We start from the raw sequence: 17,230 nt of genomic DNA on the forward strand, positions 1-17,230 counted from the left end.
TTACGATTATTACATTCGTTAAATTCAATTTTTACAATATTAACACATAAAATTACATTACGCGCTACTACCAAATCAAAGCGTTAATTTCACGACAAATTCGTGAGTAAAAAGCTTTAAAATATCTAAGTTAGGGTGTTAATCCAGAGAAGTTGCAATTTGAAGCCTGGAAAACTACTAACCAAAGTCATAAACTTCCGATCATTTTCCTGAACGTGTATATTTTTAAAATAAGGTTCTGAAAATATTTTCTTGTTACATTTCTGCTATTCATTGTATTTAATGGGATTTGCCCATAATTCAAACTGAAAATACATTTACTTGACGTCAAAATAGATAATAATAATCAAGATAATAATATGTATTTGAAGTTATACAACGAATTATAGTCAACAGCATCTCGGACATTATTGATGAGAAAATAGGCTGAATATTGAGTTTAAAAAGGTTTGCTGCAATTAAATTCTGAACCTTGTACAACATTTCGCGAATGGCTTTGAAACTAACTGGCGTAAGGAAAATAACTAGCGTAACTAGCTTTCACCTCTCTTTTTTATATACAGTAACGACTTGCCATAGCATCCTGAAATAAGACGTTTTATTTATGCTCATAGAGCAGTGGCTGATCAATAGAGGTAATTAGAAGACCTAAAAAGTAAATTGCCAGCGGCGGTAGAACACCTAGTAGAATATTACAACAATAATTCGCTAACACGAAACCCTAAGAAAATCCAAGTACTCGCTTACAATCTGCGAAATATACATACTACGAGAAAGTCAAAGATAACATGTCGACGGGCGGAATTCCTAGACAACTGCACAGAATCAAAATACTTGGGGTAGAATTGGACCATATTCTTACATTTAAAACCTGCTGCAGAGACAAAAGCAAAAAATTCCTCGAGAAGTAACTTGGGAAGAAATTGGGGAACTCGGCCAAATATGGCTTTGCATAAATGCCAAATATGGCTTTGCTAATCACGCTATAAGTTCAACAGTTATAAACCTTGCTCAATATCAGAAGTATGATAAAAGTCAATATTATCGACACCCCATCGTTCAGCTTATTTTAACTAAGTCTGTAAAATATTTGTGAAGTCAGTAAAATCATAGAATATGTAAATGCTTTTCGAAATAATTCTCGCACATTAAAATTAACGTGTGCAGATGGAAACCCGTTCTGTCCTATGGCCTGTCGAAAATTTGCAATTAGTTGCTTTCAGCAAAAGCTTGCTATTCCTCTGATGAAATAAAAGCCATATATTATGGCATTTGAGCACAAATTAGTCAAACATTTCACGTCTGAAAACAATTTATTTAATTGATTAGTTCTTCGCCACCAAAGCAGGTGGCACCTCTGTGCCCGAACCGCTGGAAGTGGAAAGATTTTGGAGACATTAGTTAGACTTTTTGGTTTGAATCGGAACCAGCTCGAACGGCTGACGAAGTAGAGATACTGCAATAACTGTTATATCGTTCTATTGATTCCGATCAGATCACATTGGTAACCAGAGAAGGACCAATGCGACTATGGCGAGCAAGAAAATTCTTAGTACTTATTTTTCATAGAGTTAAAACAATAATGAACTATCCTGAACCTAATGACAGTTTACAAGGCCATTCTAGCGACAGTATATGATCTGAAGAAGTAAACCGACATTATGAATATATTTACGAATTTTTCTTGATTCTGTTTAGCAGAAATAACTTTTCAAGCTTTCATTTATGAACTAAAAAATGATTAATAACAATAAATGAACTAAATCAATAAAAACATTTGTAGTTACATTAGTTCTACGTTTCAAATAAAGTATATACATAAGCTCGGCACTTTGTTCAGATATTTCTGAAAAAAATATCTCACTAAGTAACTTTCGCTTTAATATTTAAAAGTGATAATAGCATTCGTTTGACGCTACGATACATAACATAACCAACTTACCTGTATATTTCATGCATAAAAAGTCAGCACGACAAAAGCCTAAGCTTGATAAGTTCCCAAAATACCATCCTCTACTTCGCATATGAAAGATTATAGCCATGCAACTAGACACCAAAAATATTATAAATAATAATAAAAGTCATACAAAACAATACGTACAGAAACTATTTAATTATAGCCTCAAGTTTATACTTAACCCGGCATTCGACACGTGGGGTGTGAGAAGCCCCAGAGTTCAGAGAGTAACCATTATAAGTTCAAATTTCACTTCAAATGCCAACAGCGCTTCAGTAGCTTTCGAATACATACATATTTGTATACAATCTGATGCAGTCAGGACAGTCGGCAACTAGATATACCGTGAGTGGTGTCGCTTTCAAGTTATCTGGGCTTTGTCACACCCCACGTGTCGGAACTCGCAATTTATTTTTCAGTTTTTATTTCGAACTTCGACGTAATTTTCAGAGGTAAGCCATCTTATACGTAGTATTTATATTTAGTTATTCATAATTTCACTCTCGTAGATTAGGAAATAATGGGCGACTAAGAAAAAGAGCTGGCTCATCTCATGCGTATGTGGGAAGAGTGTGAAAATGAAGACGAATTTATTGATCAAGATGATTCAGAGACAGAAGATAATATTGACAATGTAAGTATCAACAGCGATTATCCCGATATGGAAAAAGAACCCGAAGAAGAGAATGGAAATTGGCAAGCCGTTGTAGATAGTATCAGACAAGATTGTTATTATTTCGGAAAGAATGGAATGCTATGGAGTAAAGAACCCAATAACCGAAATGTTCGAACAAGAGCAAAAAGCTTAATTACACATTTACCGGAAATCAAAAATAACTCAAAGCATGCCAAGACACCAATTAAGTGCTACCTGCAATTTATTGATGGACAAATGATTGCTGACTTGGTTAAGCATACTAACCAACGAATTGCAGAAAAATCTGAAAGTTGGAAGAACTCTCCACATTATGGGAATACATCTGTGATAGAAATCAAGGCTGTGTTGGGGCTGCTTTACCTGTCTGGTGCATTCAGAAATAACCATAGTCATTTATATGTATTGTAAAACACTGACGGAACAGGAACTGACGTTTTGTTTTTAGACGATGCTTAAGATTCGATAACAAACAAAATGGTGAAGAAAAGAGTCAAGTTAGATAAACTGGCTCACATCAGAGCTTTCGTTAACAGATTTGTGGAAAATTGCAAATCTGCATATTCTCCCAATGAATTTTTGACAATTGACGAGAAGCTTGAATCGTTCAGAGGGAGATGTGCTTTCAGGCAAAATATGCCAAATAAGCCATCGAAATATGGAATCAAGGTACATGCATTAATTGACGCACGTACGAACTACCTACTCAATATAGAGGTGTATGTGGGACAACAGCCGGAAGGTCCATTCCGAGTTAGCAATTCCCCGAAAGACATTGTAGAAATATTGGTTGCTCCCGTGTCTGGGACCAAACGCAATATAACGTTTGATAACTGGTACACTAGTCGTGATCTCTTGGTGAAGTTGAGTGAGACTCATAATTTAACTGCAGTAGGTACTATCAGGAAAAATAAGCCTGATTTGCCCTTAGAATTTCTGCAAGGGAAAGGAAGAGAATTTTTTTCCAGTATATTTGGATTTCAGAACGGATACACTATTCGTATGTACCAACATATACTCATAATAAGCTGTCTGAAATTATTTCCTTTTATAATTCGACCAAAGGCAGAGTTGACATAGAGCTATCTGCAATGTACAATGTAGCACGCAACAGTCGTCGCTGGCCTTTGACAATTTTTATCTCTCTAACGAACACTGCAGGAATCAACAGCCAGATCATTCACAGGCAACACGATAGTCCTAACACTGCTAGAAGGCTTTTCTTGAAGAAACTGGGTTTCCAATTAATCGAAGAACATCAAAGAGAAAGAATCAGTAGCCCTAGATTATCTAGAGAGTTGAGAAGCAGTGTCCGAAAGATTTTATGTAAAAATTCCGAAGCGCCTGCAAAGAAGTGGAAACCTAATCAGCAGGACGATGTTCAAAATGTCCCAGAAATAGGGACATGAAAACTACATACGTGTGTCAGGTATGTGAAGTTTTTTTGTGTTTAGAACACAGTGTGACATACTGCGAAAATTGCTCCAACTTTAAGAACTGATAACTCAATAATTAATCTGTAGAATTCGATTCTGTTTTTTTCTTTGATATTCTAGACATTTTTTTTCTCGAAAAAAAAAACTGTTATTTCATATAATTTTCAATATGTTCAATAGTATCAAATGTTCTTCTGGAACGTATTACCGTAATGTATCCTGAGGCTATAGTATTACATATTATTATGAAAATCTAAGATATATAGGAATTATATTTTCAACTTGGGGTTTTGTCACACCCCACGTGTTGAACAGCGTTACAAAATTTCACCTGTCGGATGCCGGGTTAAGTAACAAGTTATTGTGTTGAACAAATTAAGGAGGTCGTAAACAGTCCATTATTTAATTGAATGATGTAGCAAATCAACTCAAAACTGATATGTAATTGAGTCAAGCATGATTGATACTATAGGAGCCTCTTAAAATCAATGGGTCCAGCACTGATAGCAATTAATACAAAACTTAAATCGCGCAAGCGATTAAAGAGGACAATTCATCACCTATGAAAGTGTTTCTCATAGTCAGGTAATCGACAGAAGTCATAGAAGATTCCACACTCCATCCGAATACCGAAACCCTAATATATACAGTGTATCCCAAAACGATTCTTACAAATAGAGGAAAAGGAGAAATACTAAATCATATAAAAAATATTTTTTATAAAATGCTCGGCATGACTTATTATGAAATCCATAATGAAATAATAACATTCCGAAACATTGACTCGAATATGAGGAAAATAAAACAAACTGCTCTTTTTTTTTAATTTGCGTATCTCGACAGCATACAATTACAATGCAATGTTGATACAATTAATAGTTATCTAAGTCTTAACTACATTTCTTCTTCCACATTTTTTGTTAAAGGTTTCATAGATGTAATTGACAATGATTTGGAATTGATAACGATTCTTTTTCTGTACTTATTAAGATAAGGCAGTCTGCGAGTATATGTTTGACGGATAGAATGTCACCATAGTTGTAACGTCGTCTGGCCATATCTCTGCATTCCCGCTCTCACCTAAACACCGACAAAGGTATAAAACGCCGTTTTATACTGACAACTAGCGGAGTTCGATCCGGAGTACTGATCTGGTAAGTGCTCCTAGTCTTTGAGTATTGATCAAAGACCTTTCCGTTCCCCGTCTGCGATTGAATATTGATAGGTTGCTTCCGTTCCTTGTCCATATCGAGTAGTAGTGATCGATCGACCACCTCTAACCTAGACTAAATATTGATTATTCTTTTCCGGTTTTGGGTATTGAGCATTTATCGTCCTTTGCCTCATCCAACCAAGTATCGCCAACAGTTATCTTTCGCAGTTATCAACGGCGGACGAAACGACTGATACAGACTCAGTAACCGGTACCACGACAGGTACGTCGTAGAAATATTGCCTGTCCAAAGATAAATTACATCAGCCCCACTGTTAGCGTACCCTGATTTTTCAAAGATGCGTAAAACCAAATAGGAACCGAATCAGAATAAGCATCGAATAGGTACCGAACCCGAATAGGTTCCGAACTCGAATAGGAACCGATCCCGAAGAAAACTCAAATAAAAATCTAATCCGAATAGAAATCGAGTCAGAACCTCATAGCAGCAGGCCATTTGGGAATTGCCAAAACCGTTTATCACATAGCGCATAAATACTACTGGACTAAAATGTTCAAACAGGAAATGCCTTCAGTATAAACTGTCACAGATTCAACCATCCACTGTAGAAAAGCCTTGGCATACTGACTCAATTGATTTAATGGGACCATTCCCGGGATTTACAAAGGGGAACATTTTCTTGACGGTCATCTAAGACTGATGCACAAAAAGGTGAATCTTGAAAGTTATTAGACGTTTGTTCTCTTGTTAGATGAGTTCTTTGTGTGGCATATTCTTAGTCGACAAATTAAAAAACTTCATGACACTAAAAAACTTTGTTTTTTAGTGTCATGAAAAAAAACTTACTTAATGGATATCACAAAGCTTAGAAGGAATTTTGCCAAGATCAGTGCATTGTAGTTTTTAGAAGTGGCTTGTTTTGAGAAAGGTCGGTGAATACGTTGCCAGAGATACTTGTATGAGATGGAATACAGATGGACACTCTCAGTAAATTAAGTGACTATAAGTGTATAACTGCTAGCCCATTGAGTCATCAACCCGACTCAAATGCTTTTAACATATTAAAAAGGTGCTTTCTGGGTTGTTAGATAAATGAAAATCTTTAACAAACTGCTCTTTTCCTATTAGAATACTGTATAATTAACATTAGAAAGTGATAGTATTTGTTCAACTGTAAAAACATAAACTCGACAATATTAATGCTATTAATTGGTAATTTCATGTTGTCTCTTAGCTTCGGCTAGGCGTGAAGTAGAGTAAAACACCATTTGACTCAAACGCAACACATTTTGTTCGCGCATATCGGAGAAAACATGAAGTTAGTCAAAGAAACATTATGGTTCAAAAGTCCGTTTTAATTAAAAAATTATATTTATGAACATCAACACACAAACTCAATATATACAAACTGTCATACTTACACAATCATTTTCATCAAATTGAGCCATTTCCTCACCACCGTCTTCTTTTTCCAAACTACCAATAAAAGCAGCAGAAATTCAGAAAATATTAGTCAATAAAGTTTACTACATTAAATTAGGGAACTACTTTTAAGCGAATTATTTCTATAAACTACTAAATATTTTACGATAACAATGTTTCCAGTTCCTATCCAGCAATATTATAAAATTAATAATTATTTTAAATTTTTATTTTTTATTTTGATATGCATAGCCCAGCATCAACTCTCTGATGATTTATTAGCATGAGATGGATGACAAATATAATCTAGTAAATTTTATTACTTCTTCCTCTTCTTCCTTCTTGTATGTAGGCTTTAAAGCCTGTTTCTTCTTCAATATTAGCCTCCTAAATTGTTTAAATTATGGCACCATCTTTTTCTTGGTCTGCCAATACTTTTAGGAGTTTGCCAAAAATTACCTATCATTAGGTACCTAAAATCTTTTTTGAAAAATTCAAATATTTTTTGTTGGGCTTAATTTTGATCAAAAAAATTTGAAAAAATCAGTGATTTTGGACATTAAAATGTATATTCATATTTTTTTTTCAGATTTTTTAAAGCAAAAGATCGCTCAAGAAATTGTTTTTTGAAAAAAAAAACACATTTTTTGGATAGGGGACCTCTGGGGCCACCTAGGGAGCTAAAAATTTGGCTAAAGAGGTTTCTAAATATGTACTTTCGAGTGCCCAATCTCAAATAAGAATTCAGCTGAGTGCAGATTTTACCATCTTATCCCGCTGTAGCCTTTGTTTGCATTTTTTGCTTATTTATTCTTTCTTTTGTTTGTTTAGTGTTTTTCTCTCTAGATGAATTCATAAATACTAGCGGACCAACTCAACATCGAGTTTTTTAAATTAAATTTTTATTTTGCAAGAAAAATTAAGAGATCAATACAAACAATATAAGCAAGAATATACATAACATTCATCAATAATAATGCAAGTAAAAAGTGTATTAAATATCACGAAATATTTCGTCGAAAACAATGTTTTTTGTTACAATGTTATCATTTAGCAGTTAATTTTGCATGCTGATCACGAATCCGGTGTCAGATTTGCTCTATCTTGACGTTTTATGCGCGTTTCGGGTCACTTCCGGTGTCGGATCGCAACCGGAAGTACATATTTAGATTCGTCTCGACGAGACCTTTCGATCCATATATACATTGGAGGGTCTAAAACTTAAAGTAAATTTTAACTTCCGGTCATCTCAAAACCGGAAGTGAATTTTTGTACCAAAAGTATATCTTGACAATCTCATACGTAATACTAATAATATTCCGAAAAAATATTTTAATTATCTAATATAGTTTTTGAGTAAAGTGGTGAACAAGAAAAGGGCTTAGCGTTTTAGTATATAAGATTTCGTGTTTGTGGATCGTGGTATTTGTATGTTGCTTAGGTAGACAGGTGGGTACTGATGATATTTAATGCTACTATTTTAATATAATAAAAATAAACATACTGAATTTTTCACATACACTTATAAATTATATTATAGGATGACTATATAAAAAACCTTTTACTTTCGATTATATCTGTTTTATCTGAAATATTAGTATTACTTCGGGCAAAACAAGTAGAATATTAGTAGTAATATTATAGTATTACCTGAATAACTAAAGATATTGCTGATTAGTAACTCGTAAATATCTTTCTCCAAATAAATAAACTATTTTAATGAAATATACCCCCACAACCTTATTTTAAAATATTGTTTTAATACTGACCTGGTATGGAGATGTTGTAATTGCAACTGAAAATTATCAACTTGTTCCTGCAGCTCGTCGTTACTTCTTTGGAGTTTTCTAATGTTGTTTCCGGCTGTGTCCAATTCATCTTCCGCCACAGCTAAATCTCGTTTCAGTTCTTCAACTCGAGTTCTAAGTTTCTTAACCTCAGTCTCATATTGCTCGGCTCTCCGTACAGCATGGGCCAGTTCGGTCATCTTGTCTTGAACCATTTTCTTCAGTTTGTTTTGGGAATGTTTCAGTTCTGTTATTTCCTATATAAAACACACTATATACATTAAGAGTTTTTGCTGTACTGATTAGTACATTCCCTAAGTGTTGGACTTTCAAATAAATTTGAATGGCTACCTATGAGTTTTTAATTCTAGACAAAATATTACTTCGATAGTTTCATTATGCTCTTCTCCCCTATATGTAACTGACATTTGCGCTGTTCTAAAAAACCGAACATTTAAAAATCTTGTCACCCACAAAATATTGCCGAAAAAAAAAAAGACATGTTTTATGTGTTTGTTTCTCTCTCCTCTCTCTCTATCTAGTCCATATTTCTCTATATTCCCTCTTTCTATCCCCTACACCCTCACTCTATCCCTTTACTCCCTTACTCTATCCCTCTACTCCCCCACTCTACCCCTCTACTCCCTCACTCTGTCGCTCAGTAGATCCCTCTACTCCCTCACTCTATCTCGTTACTCCCTTGCTCTATCCTTCTGCTCTAACTCCCCCTTGCACCCTCACTCTCACTCCCGATCGTACCCACCCTCTCATTGCCTCTTGCGCCCTCCCTCACATTTCCTCTCGCATCACCCCTCTTACTCAATATTTTTAATAAAGAGGCGCCACATTCATCAGAAAATATCAGCATTAACTATTTTTTACTCGGTAATTTACAAGGTATTTAATCAAGAAAGCCTAATAATTGTAAAAAATATTTGCTTGTTTTGACTTTCCAAATATTAACCATTTTTTATGGCCAGCTTATTTTATAGGAAGTAATAAACAAATTACACAGTATATTGCTTTAAAAAGAATCAGTTAGTTCACTCTGCCGCCAGTCCTTTGTTCTTCATGTTCCTTTTTTTTTTCACGCCCATGAGTTCCACGCGCAGATAAATTCCAGTTTTTGTTACACTGCTCAATATAATTTTTAATACACTGCTCTTGCGGCGACCTAAAATTTAAATAGATTTTCGGAATAATGAATACTTTCCTAAATTTAGCGTTTTCGACAATTATCAATAGTTTCCCAAATAATTATTACTGATTGTCCTTTAAAATGTATTATGTTGAATCCATCAGTTTGGATAATTCGATTAAATTTTTTGTATTCATTAAAAAAATCACGCTGTATTCACTGATACTGGTGACAAATTTCATAAAACGAAGAGCTGATGCCGAAAGAGCTAATGAGGAAACTAATTTCTATAGATGAAAAAATAATAATACATTCGAATTATAAATTATATTTTGAGGATTTCAATTTTACAATACCAGTTATAATAAAAATAGGATTATAAATACTCCACAATCACAACTTATTAATAACAAAATAATGAAATGAAAAAATGTTATACAGGGTGGTGAATCGTCAAACGGGCCATAGGAAATTCTGAATTGTTGAATTCCTGCTTCCCTAATTATTTTACATCAAAAGTCATAAGAAACTATTTGTAGGGGACTGAAATATGTATTAAAATAAATATTAAAATTGTTCTACGAATCAAATGTATTCCAAAATTTTGTAAAAATATAATACATTTTTCAGGCCACACGAGGTACAAGAATGTGTATGACAAGTTGCGTTAGGTCATATTTATGTTTCTGATATTTGACAATATTTGAATTTAGAAAATTTTAATTTTGTGATTTATTGTTTAAAAAACAATATAGTTGATTAAAAAATGTATTCAGTTAAGGAGAAACTAGCAATAATAAAAATGTTTTATTCAGGCAATAGTGCGCGAATTGCCAGTTCTTTATTTAGCGTAAGATATTCCAATAGACCAATTCAAAGTCATTCAACAATTCAAAGGATTTTACAAAATTTTGTAACTAATAAGACCGTGATTTCTAATTGTACCTGTACAAACAATATTGCTGGAGTACCAAAAAATTTAGAAAAACAAAATGAAATAAATGTAGAGTTTGTAGAAACGCAGCAGTTGTAGAAAATCCTAGAATAAGTTCTCGGACCATTGCAGACCAGTTTAATACTCATAATTTGTATGTAATGTAATGTATTATATTTGTACAAAATTTTGGAATACATTTAATTCGTAGAACAATTTTAACATTTGTTTTTAATACATATTTCAGTCCTCTACAAATAGTTTCTTATGACTTTTGATGTAAAATAAGTAGGGAAGCAGGAATTCAACAATTTAGAATTTCCCATTGAATTTCCTATGGCCCGTTAGGCGATTCACCACCCGGTATAGCCTAAAGATCCCACTGTAGGATCACTACGTTAATAACGTAGTTAGTCAAACTCATATTTTTACATACATTTAAAATTGGGAGAATCGATCTATATAAAAGGCTAGGATGACAAGTCACACTGTTTGTCCAGTAAGGTAACTACGCCACCTAGTAAAGAACTATGAACTACCAACATCTACCAAAATTAAATATAATTAAGTAAAAGCTGTACAAATGCTGTTGAGACAGAAAAAATACACATTTCGGCATTGGAGCGTGTGATGCGTTAAATGAAAGGGCACTACACAGTATCTTCAATATTAATGAACGTATAGCGACATACGAGATATGATAGGGCACTATGGATAAAAATAGATTTACCATAACACAAATTTTGATTTTTTGACTTAAAGAATGCCTCAGGTTGAATACAAAATAAACAACTGATTGAATCCTAACATGCGACATAGCAAATGAAAGGGGAGGATATCACGAATATATTCAGATAGAAAACATAAACAAGGCGACTACTAAAAGGGCACTACACAGTATCTTCAATATTATTGCACGTATAACGACATACGAGATATGAAAGGGTACTATGAATAAAAATAGATTTACCCATGGACGTATAAACATAGATGGACCCAGCAATAAGATACCTTAAACACACACTGTTTTGAAGCTTTGATATTCCTTGACAAGAGGGTAAAGGGGAGTAAAACGGGTATCGATAGACTGTGATACTTCCTCAATGAGCATAAGCGTGCTTGAATTTTTCTCGCGGGGATAATTATTCAGACGTTAATAATTGGAAGTAGTAATAATGTATAAAAACACGTTTTTATAGAAAAAATAAAATACAATTTTATTTGCTTTAAAATTAATACAATAAAATATAGTTGAGCTCAAGTTAATTTTTTAATAGGTATCAAATAATCCTACGATAAAAAAAAAACAATTAAAAAATATACAATTGTCAAATTTAAGTACATACCTATATTTATTGATAATGTGTTAAAACATATTTTTTCAAATTGTGACAAATTTGTTTTAATACAATATCAATAGATTCCACGTAGTAAGGGTTTCTGCTACAAAATTATTTATTGATCATTCCAAAGCTCTTGCTGGCATTTGACATAAAATTATTTGCAAATATACCTACTTATTAAAAAGTAGGCGTGAAAATGTATAAATTATTGGAAAGCTATTTACCGAACAGAAATATAAAAGTAAAAATGGTAAATAGACATAATAGAAGACGTTGGTATAGAAATAAATTTTTATTGATTGCGAAAAACAGTCTTAGTAAGAACGCTTCTTATGCGCACGGTGTTAGCATCTAAAGTAGTCCTCGTTTCATGATGAATTCCAATTTTAAAATATTTCTCAAGAAACAATTTTAAAAGTTGCATAGAGTGACCATCGATTGCATCTTCATCATACATATGGTCACCAAAATGCTCATAGATTGATTTTGGGACATTTTGTATGGTTTTATTAATCAAAATATTCATAAGGTTTTTAACTAGTCTGTTGTAGATATTTATAGTTTTATTTAAAAAATCTGAAATATTTTTCAGCTTCCTTACAAGTTTAAATAACCAAAAAGGATGCTTTTGAAAGGTTTTTTTATACTGTTTTCTCTGTTGAAGTTTAGAGTAAGTTTAATCATTAATCAATATTATTTGGAAACCTACATAGAAAAATAAATGAGTTTTATTCATTTCACTAATTTATTGTTAATTCATGAGAAATTTTAAATTAAAAAGCTACTAAACAGATCTTTTTAATCAGATGATGTCTACTTACAAATTTAAAAATGTCTATACTAATTTCATGAACTAATATCTTGTTCAATACATTAATTAATATGAATAAACCCAATGGTACGCCTATGAAAGACATATTTTAAAATGTAAACACACAGGCTTCCTCAGTTCCTCATCTTAAATAATGTAAACAAACAGTACTTAGAAATTAAACGAGACATTGGGATGTAAATATTTCGTTTTTTTTGCAAATGCAAAACTGTAGCACCATTATTATAATTTGTTTATTTTACTATTTACAAATATCACTTAAAATACAGTCAAAATATCGAAAAACAACTTTTCCTCATCTTGGGTAAAAAGTAAACAAACATGGACATGACATGAAACAGCATTTGAAGTTTGACGTAGAGCCATAAGACAGAGAAATGTAAACACCGTTGTCATTAATAAATAGGTTTCAGTGCTTCTACATATAAAATAATTGGTTGATATCTGTTATACGCTATTATTAAATGATATGCACACTATGTGCACATTTGATGTTTTAATTACAATTAAATATATTAATATAAGTAATAAATTATTATTTTGGTTTGATAGCACCTGTAGAGTATAAAATAAATATAGTAATATTTTCAGCGATACGTGAATGAGATATTTTAATAAAAAAATGGGACAACATTTGAAGGTGCTGAGAATGTGACCTAGTCAAATAATTCTGGCTTCACATTTTTATGTAAATAACTAAGTCCATCTGTGTTTATACGTCCATGGATTTACCATAAGACAAATTTTGATTTTTTGACTTACAGAAGGCCTCAGGTTCAGTACAAAATAAACAACTGATTGAATCCTAACATGCGACATAGCAAATGAAAGGGGAGGATATAACGAATATATTCAGACAGAAAAAATAAACAAGGCGACTACTAAAAGGGCACTACACAGTATCTTAAATATTAATGAACGTATACATACATATACATAAAAGATATGATAGGGCACTATGGATAAAAATAGATTTTCCTTAAGACAAATTTTGATTTATTGACTTAAAAAAGGCTTCAGTCTGAGAACAAAATTAATTGATCGAATCCTAACATGCGATATAAATCTTCTCAGCTATTTAATATTCTGTTTTAAAAGGTTCAAGAAAATTATGTTTTTGACATAGCTTAAGTTTTGTTTTTAAGACTAAAGCATGAAGAATCAAACCAAAGCTGGGTTTTGGAAGGCATGTTATATAATTTCTGCAAATAAGGTCATACTCAAATTCTAGCAGAATATAAAATAGTAGAACATATGTTACACCCAGCTAAGATACTCAGACAGGAACAGTAACAGTCAAATCATAATTTTGAAATATAAAATCAGATCCCACTTCCAGACAACGATGGAAAAGTGATAGCATATATCGCTGTTCCGGAAATATAATGGCATAACTGTAAAATTTTGAAAAATGACTTTATTGTGTTGGAGGGATCAAAACTGCATTTTCAACATATTTGTAAATCGTCGTAATTGTACTTACGAATTTCGCCATGACCGGTGATTCCGTAAGTACAGTTATGATGATTTAAAAATATATAGAAAATGCAGTTTTGACCCCTCCAATACAATAAAGTCTTCAAAATTCTTCAAAAATCTTCAGTTTTTCAAAATTTTACAATTATGTGTTTATACTTCTGGAACAGCGATATATTGATCTCCAAGGACGTAGAAATTCTTTATGATATCAAGCTTATCAGTACTGCAGTTCTACAAGTACTACTTAGTACAAATCTATTTCACTTTGACTTAATGAACTTTGTGTTTTGTGACTCGTTTTAATTTGCAGGTTCATTTCAGAATGTGTTTGTTCTTCCAACTAGCACTGTTGCGCACTTTTTGTCTCTCTCTCGCTCTCTCTTATGGTTTAATATCTCTTCCTTTTCTATTGTCCACTCATTCTTAAATGATTTCATTTCTTCTTTGATTAGACTCATTTCTTCAGCGTTCATTTTTATGTTCAATTTCAGTTCTCTTGTACCTGCTTAATGTTTTGATGTTCAAGAATGAGTTAAAATTTTCAGTTTTATATTACTTTTATTGGTCTTAGTCGAAGATCTAATGTCTTGGTTTAAAAATTTAATAGTATAATAAATTCTTACTCTGACACAACAGTGCTATTAGATAATCTACCGGGAATTCCTGACAAGGTTTTGGAGATTCTATATTTAAAAGTATATTTTTTAAATTTTTCCAATGTCTTGATTTATAGCCATTTCTGGAAAATGTTCACAAAACACATTCTCTAGGACATGGATGTATGTTATAAAATTCATATTGGGCATTTGTAAATTACCAAATGTATCATTTTCTGCATTTGGGTATGCCTTAAAAAAACAATATATTGTTGAATCACTCAAATCTGTTTGTTCCTTACCATATTTTAAACATGAAGGACATTTGTGTTTCTCTAAAATTTTTTCATGAAATAACCACCTACATATACAAAACCTCTAGATTCTATTTTCAGAGATTTGAAAATATTCGGCTCAGGTATGAGTATTTGGCATCTTTCAATTACTTCTGGTGTTATATTGGCCAAAATTGTATCAAATTCATAAAGACAATTTGTACCTTCAGAATTATTAAAATAACTAACAGCAAACATTTTTTTAACGCTGTTTGAAAATGAATGGGTATTGGATTCCGGCAATTTCCACTTTGCTGTCTGATTTTACCAAATAAATTCTCAAGACAATCCTGGTTCAATCGCCTCGTGAAAATTTGGTTAACTTGCCTGGACTTGAATACATCCCATAACCCTAGCAAAGATGATATGGTTAATCTCCAGCCAAATGTAAATTTCATTCTTTTTGTGACATCTCTGCTGCCTTTAGGAATTGTCAAAGTATTGAAAAATTCTGACATTTCCTTCAGAACTTTTATTTGTATAGAGGTCCCCATAAAAGGCTTATTAAAACATTTGACTTTACTGAATTTAAAAGAGTTCATTAAGTCAAAAAGTTTGTCCAGTTTTTCTATAAATTCTGCAGTCTTCATGGCTGCTGCTGGCAGTTTTTGGAAAGAAATGTAGGCATTGATTGCTGCTGCCAATGTTGCACTAAAAACTTGGGCTGCATATTTTACTTTCATTTTTTGAAAATTCGATGGAAAAATGTGACAATCTGTAATCCTTGAGGCCAAACGAATTTTTTGTTGTTTTACTTGGACATAAAATGTCTCCTAATATTTTTTATGAGTAAGACCACTGTCAAATTTAAAATTATACTTGAAAAAGTTATTTCTAGTTGATTTCAATAAATGAGGTACATCTATTATATAAAAAATTTTGTCAGAGTCACAAATAAAATAGGGTTTATCCACTAATATATTAAGCTCTTTAATTAAGCTGGAAAAATTACTGCCACGGTCTGATACAACCGAGAGAACATTCATCCCAACATCTTTAAATTTTCTAATAGTTTCAAAAAGAATAGTTTTTTTAAGTCGTAAACAAAAAAATAAGCAATTGGCTGTTTCCTGTTTTGATTAATGCCTCTAGCCATCAACACCAAAACATTTTGAGCAGGTTTAAATGACTTTTTCAAAGGAGTTTCATGAAATCCAACAATCTCATCCTGAGCTATATTATAAAATAATTGAGATTTTAGAGACATTTCATCCAGGCATAAAATGCAATCTCTGAAAGTGTTGGGTAGCATTTCAGCTTTTATTTTAAGAGCGTCAAATAAAAATTGGTTGAACCCAGGTCTTATATTCCATTTGACAGTAATCCTTTGCAATGTACTCTTCGAAGGCAATCGAAATATTTTCGAGAGAAACTTATAGACTTTAGGCCCCAAGAAGTGTACTGTTAAGGCAAACTGCTTGAAATCATTGGAATACCTTGATCCTTTTGGCGATTTCTTTGACAAGGATAACTGCATCTTTAAGAATTAGCTAAGTTGGGTGTAACATGTTCGAGAAATCGAGAAATACTCTCCATTGTTACATTAGGATCTTGTCTTGTGTCTTGAGCTTGAGGGCTATTTATTTTCCTTTGGAGGTGTTTTATTGTCTTTCTCAAGCGGGCTTTCCTGGGAGTTCCAAATGACAATTTTTTTGGTGTTTGGATGCCTAAAAAATAGTCTTGATTTGAATGCTGTTAATATTGAGAAATTAAAATTAACTAAATCAGAAATAAGTAAATTTTCATTAAAACAAGATCACAAGTGATTTACCAGGGTTTCTGATATCAAATATTCTAATAAGAAGAAGTTGGAGGCGCTAATTGAATATTAGATTCATCACAAATATGAAGAAATGGATGTCATTATATATTTGAACTACCTTTTGATTTGTGACATTCCTCTTGATATATATCTGAAGATATATTAGATACAAACTCTCCAACATTTTCGGCACCTGAAAATTATAAATAAATAATTCAACATCAAGAAACTAATGTTTTAGGGAATCCATTGACTTATCTCTCTCTTCTAAATGTATCTAAAAACTAATTTTCAATATAACCATAAAAGGCCTATTGAAAGATTTGGTTTTACTGAATTTTGAATTCATTAAATTGAAAATTTTGTCAGTTTTTTCTAT

At 32.4% G+C, this 17,230-nt stretch overlaps 1 protein-coding gene across 3 annotated transcripts in view; it reads right to left on the reverse strand.

Moving 5' to 3' along the window:
- Positions 1-17,230, reverse strand: part of LOC140445696 (coiled-coil domain-containing protein 102A) — a 38,508-nt gene that overhangs the window by 4,533 nt on the left and 16,745 nt on the right. The window contains exons 5-7 of one of the 3 annotated variants that reach the window (XR_011951431.1): positions 8,415-8,689; positions 6,645-6,699; positions 1,943-2,046 (exon numbers count right to left, since the gene is read on the reverse strand). Coding sequence is in view for 2 of the 3 variants with exons in the window: in XM_072537955.1 (XP_072394056.1) it covers positions 6,645-6,699; positions 8,415-8,689 (330 nt within the window). In the remaining variant the exon portion in view is untranslated. The remainder of the gene's footprint in view (positions 1-1,942; positions 2,047-6,644; positions 6,700-8,414; positions 8,690-17,230) is intronic. The other 2 variants (XM_072537955.1, XM_072537954.1) reach the window with 2 other exon arrangements.

Source organism: Diabrotica undecimpunctata, chromosome 7, assembly GCF_040954645.1.
Source record: "Diabrotica undecimpunctata isolate CICGRU chromosome 7, icDiaUnde3, whole genome shotgun sequence".
NCBI lineage: Eukaryota > Metazoa > Arthropoda > Insecta > Coleoptera > Chrysomelidae > Diabrotica > Diabrotica undecimpunctata.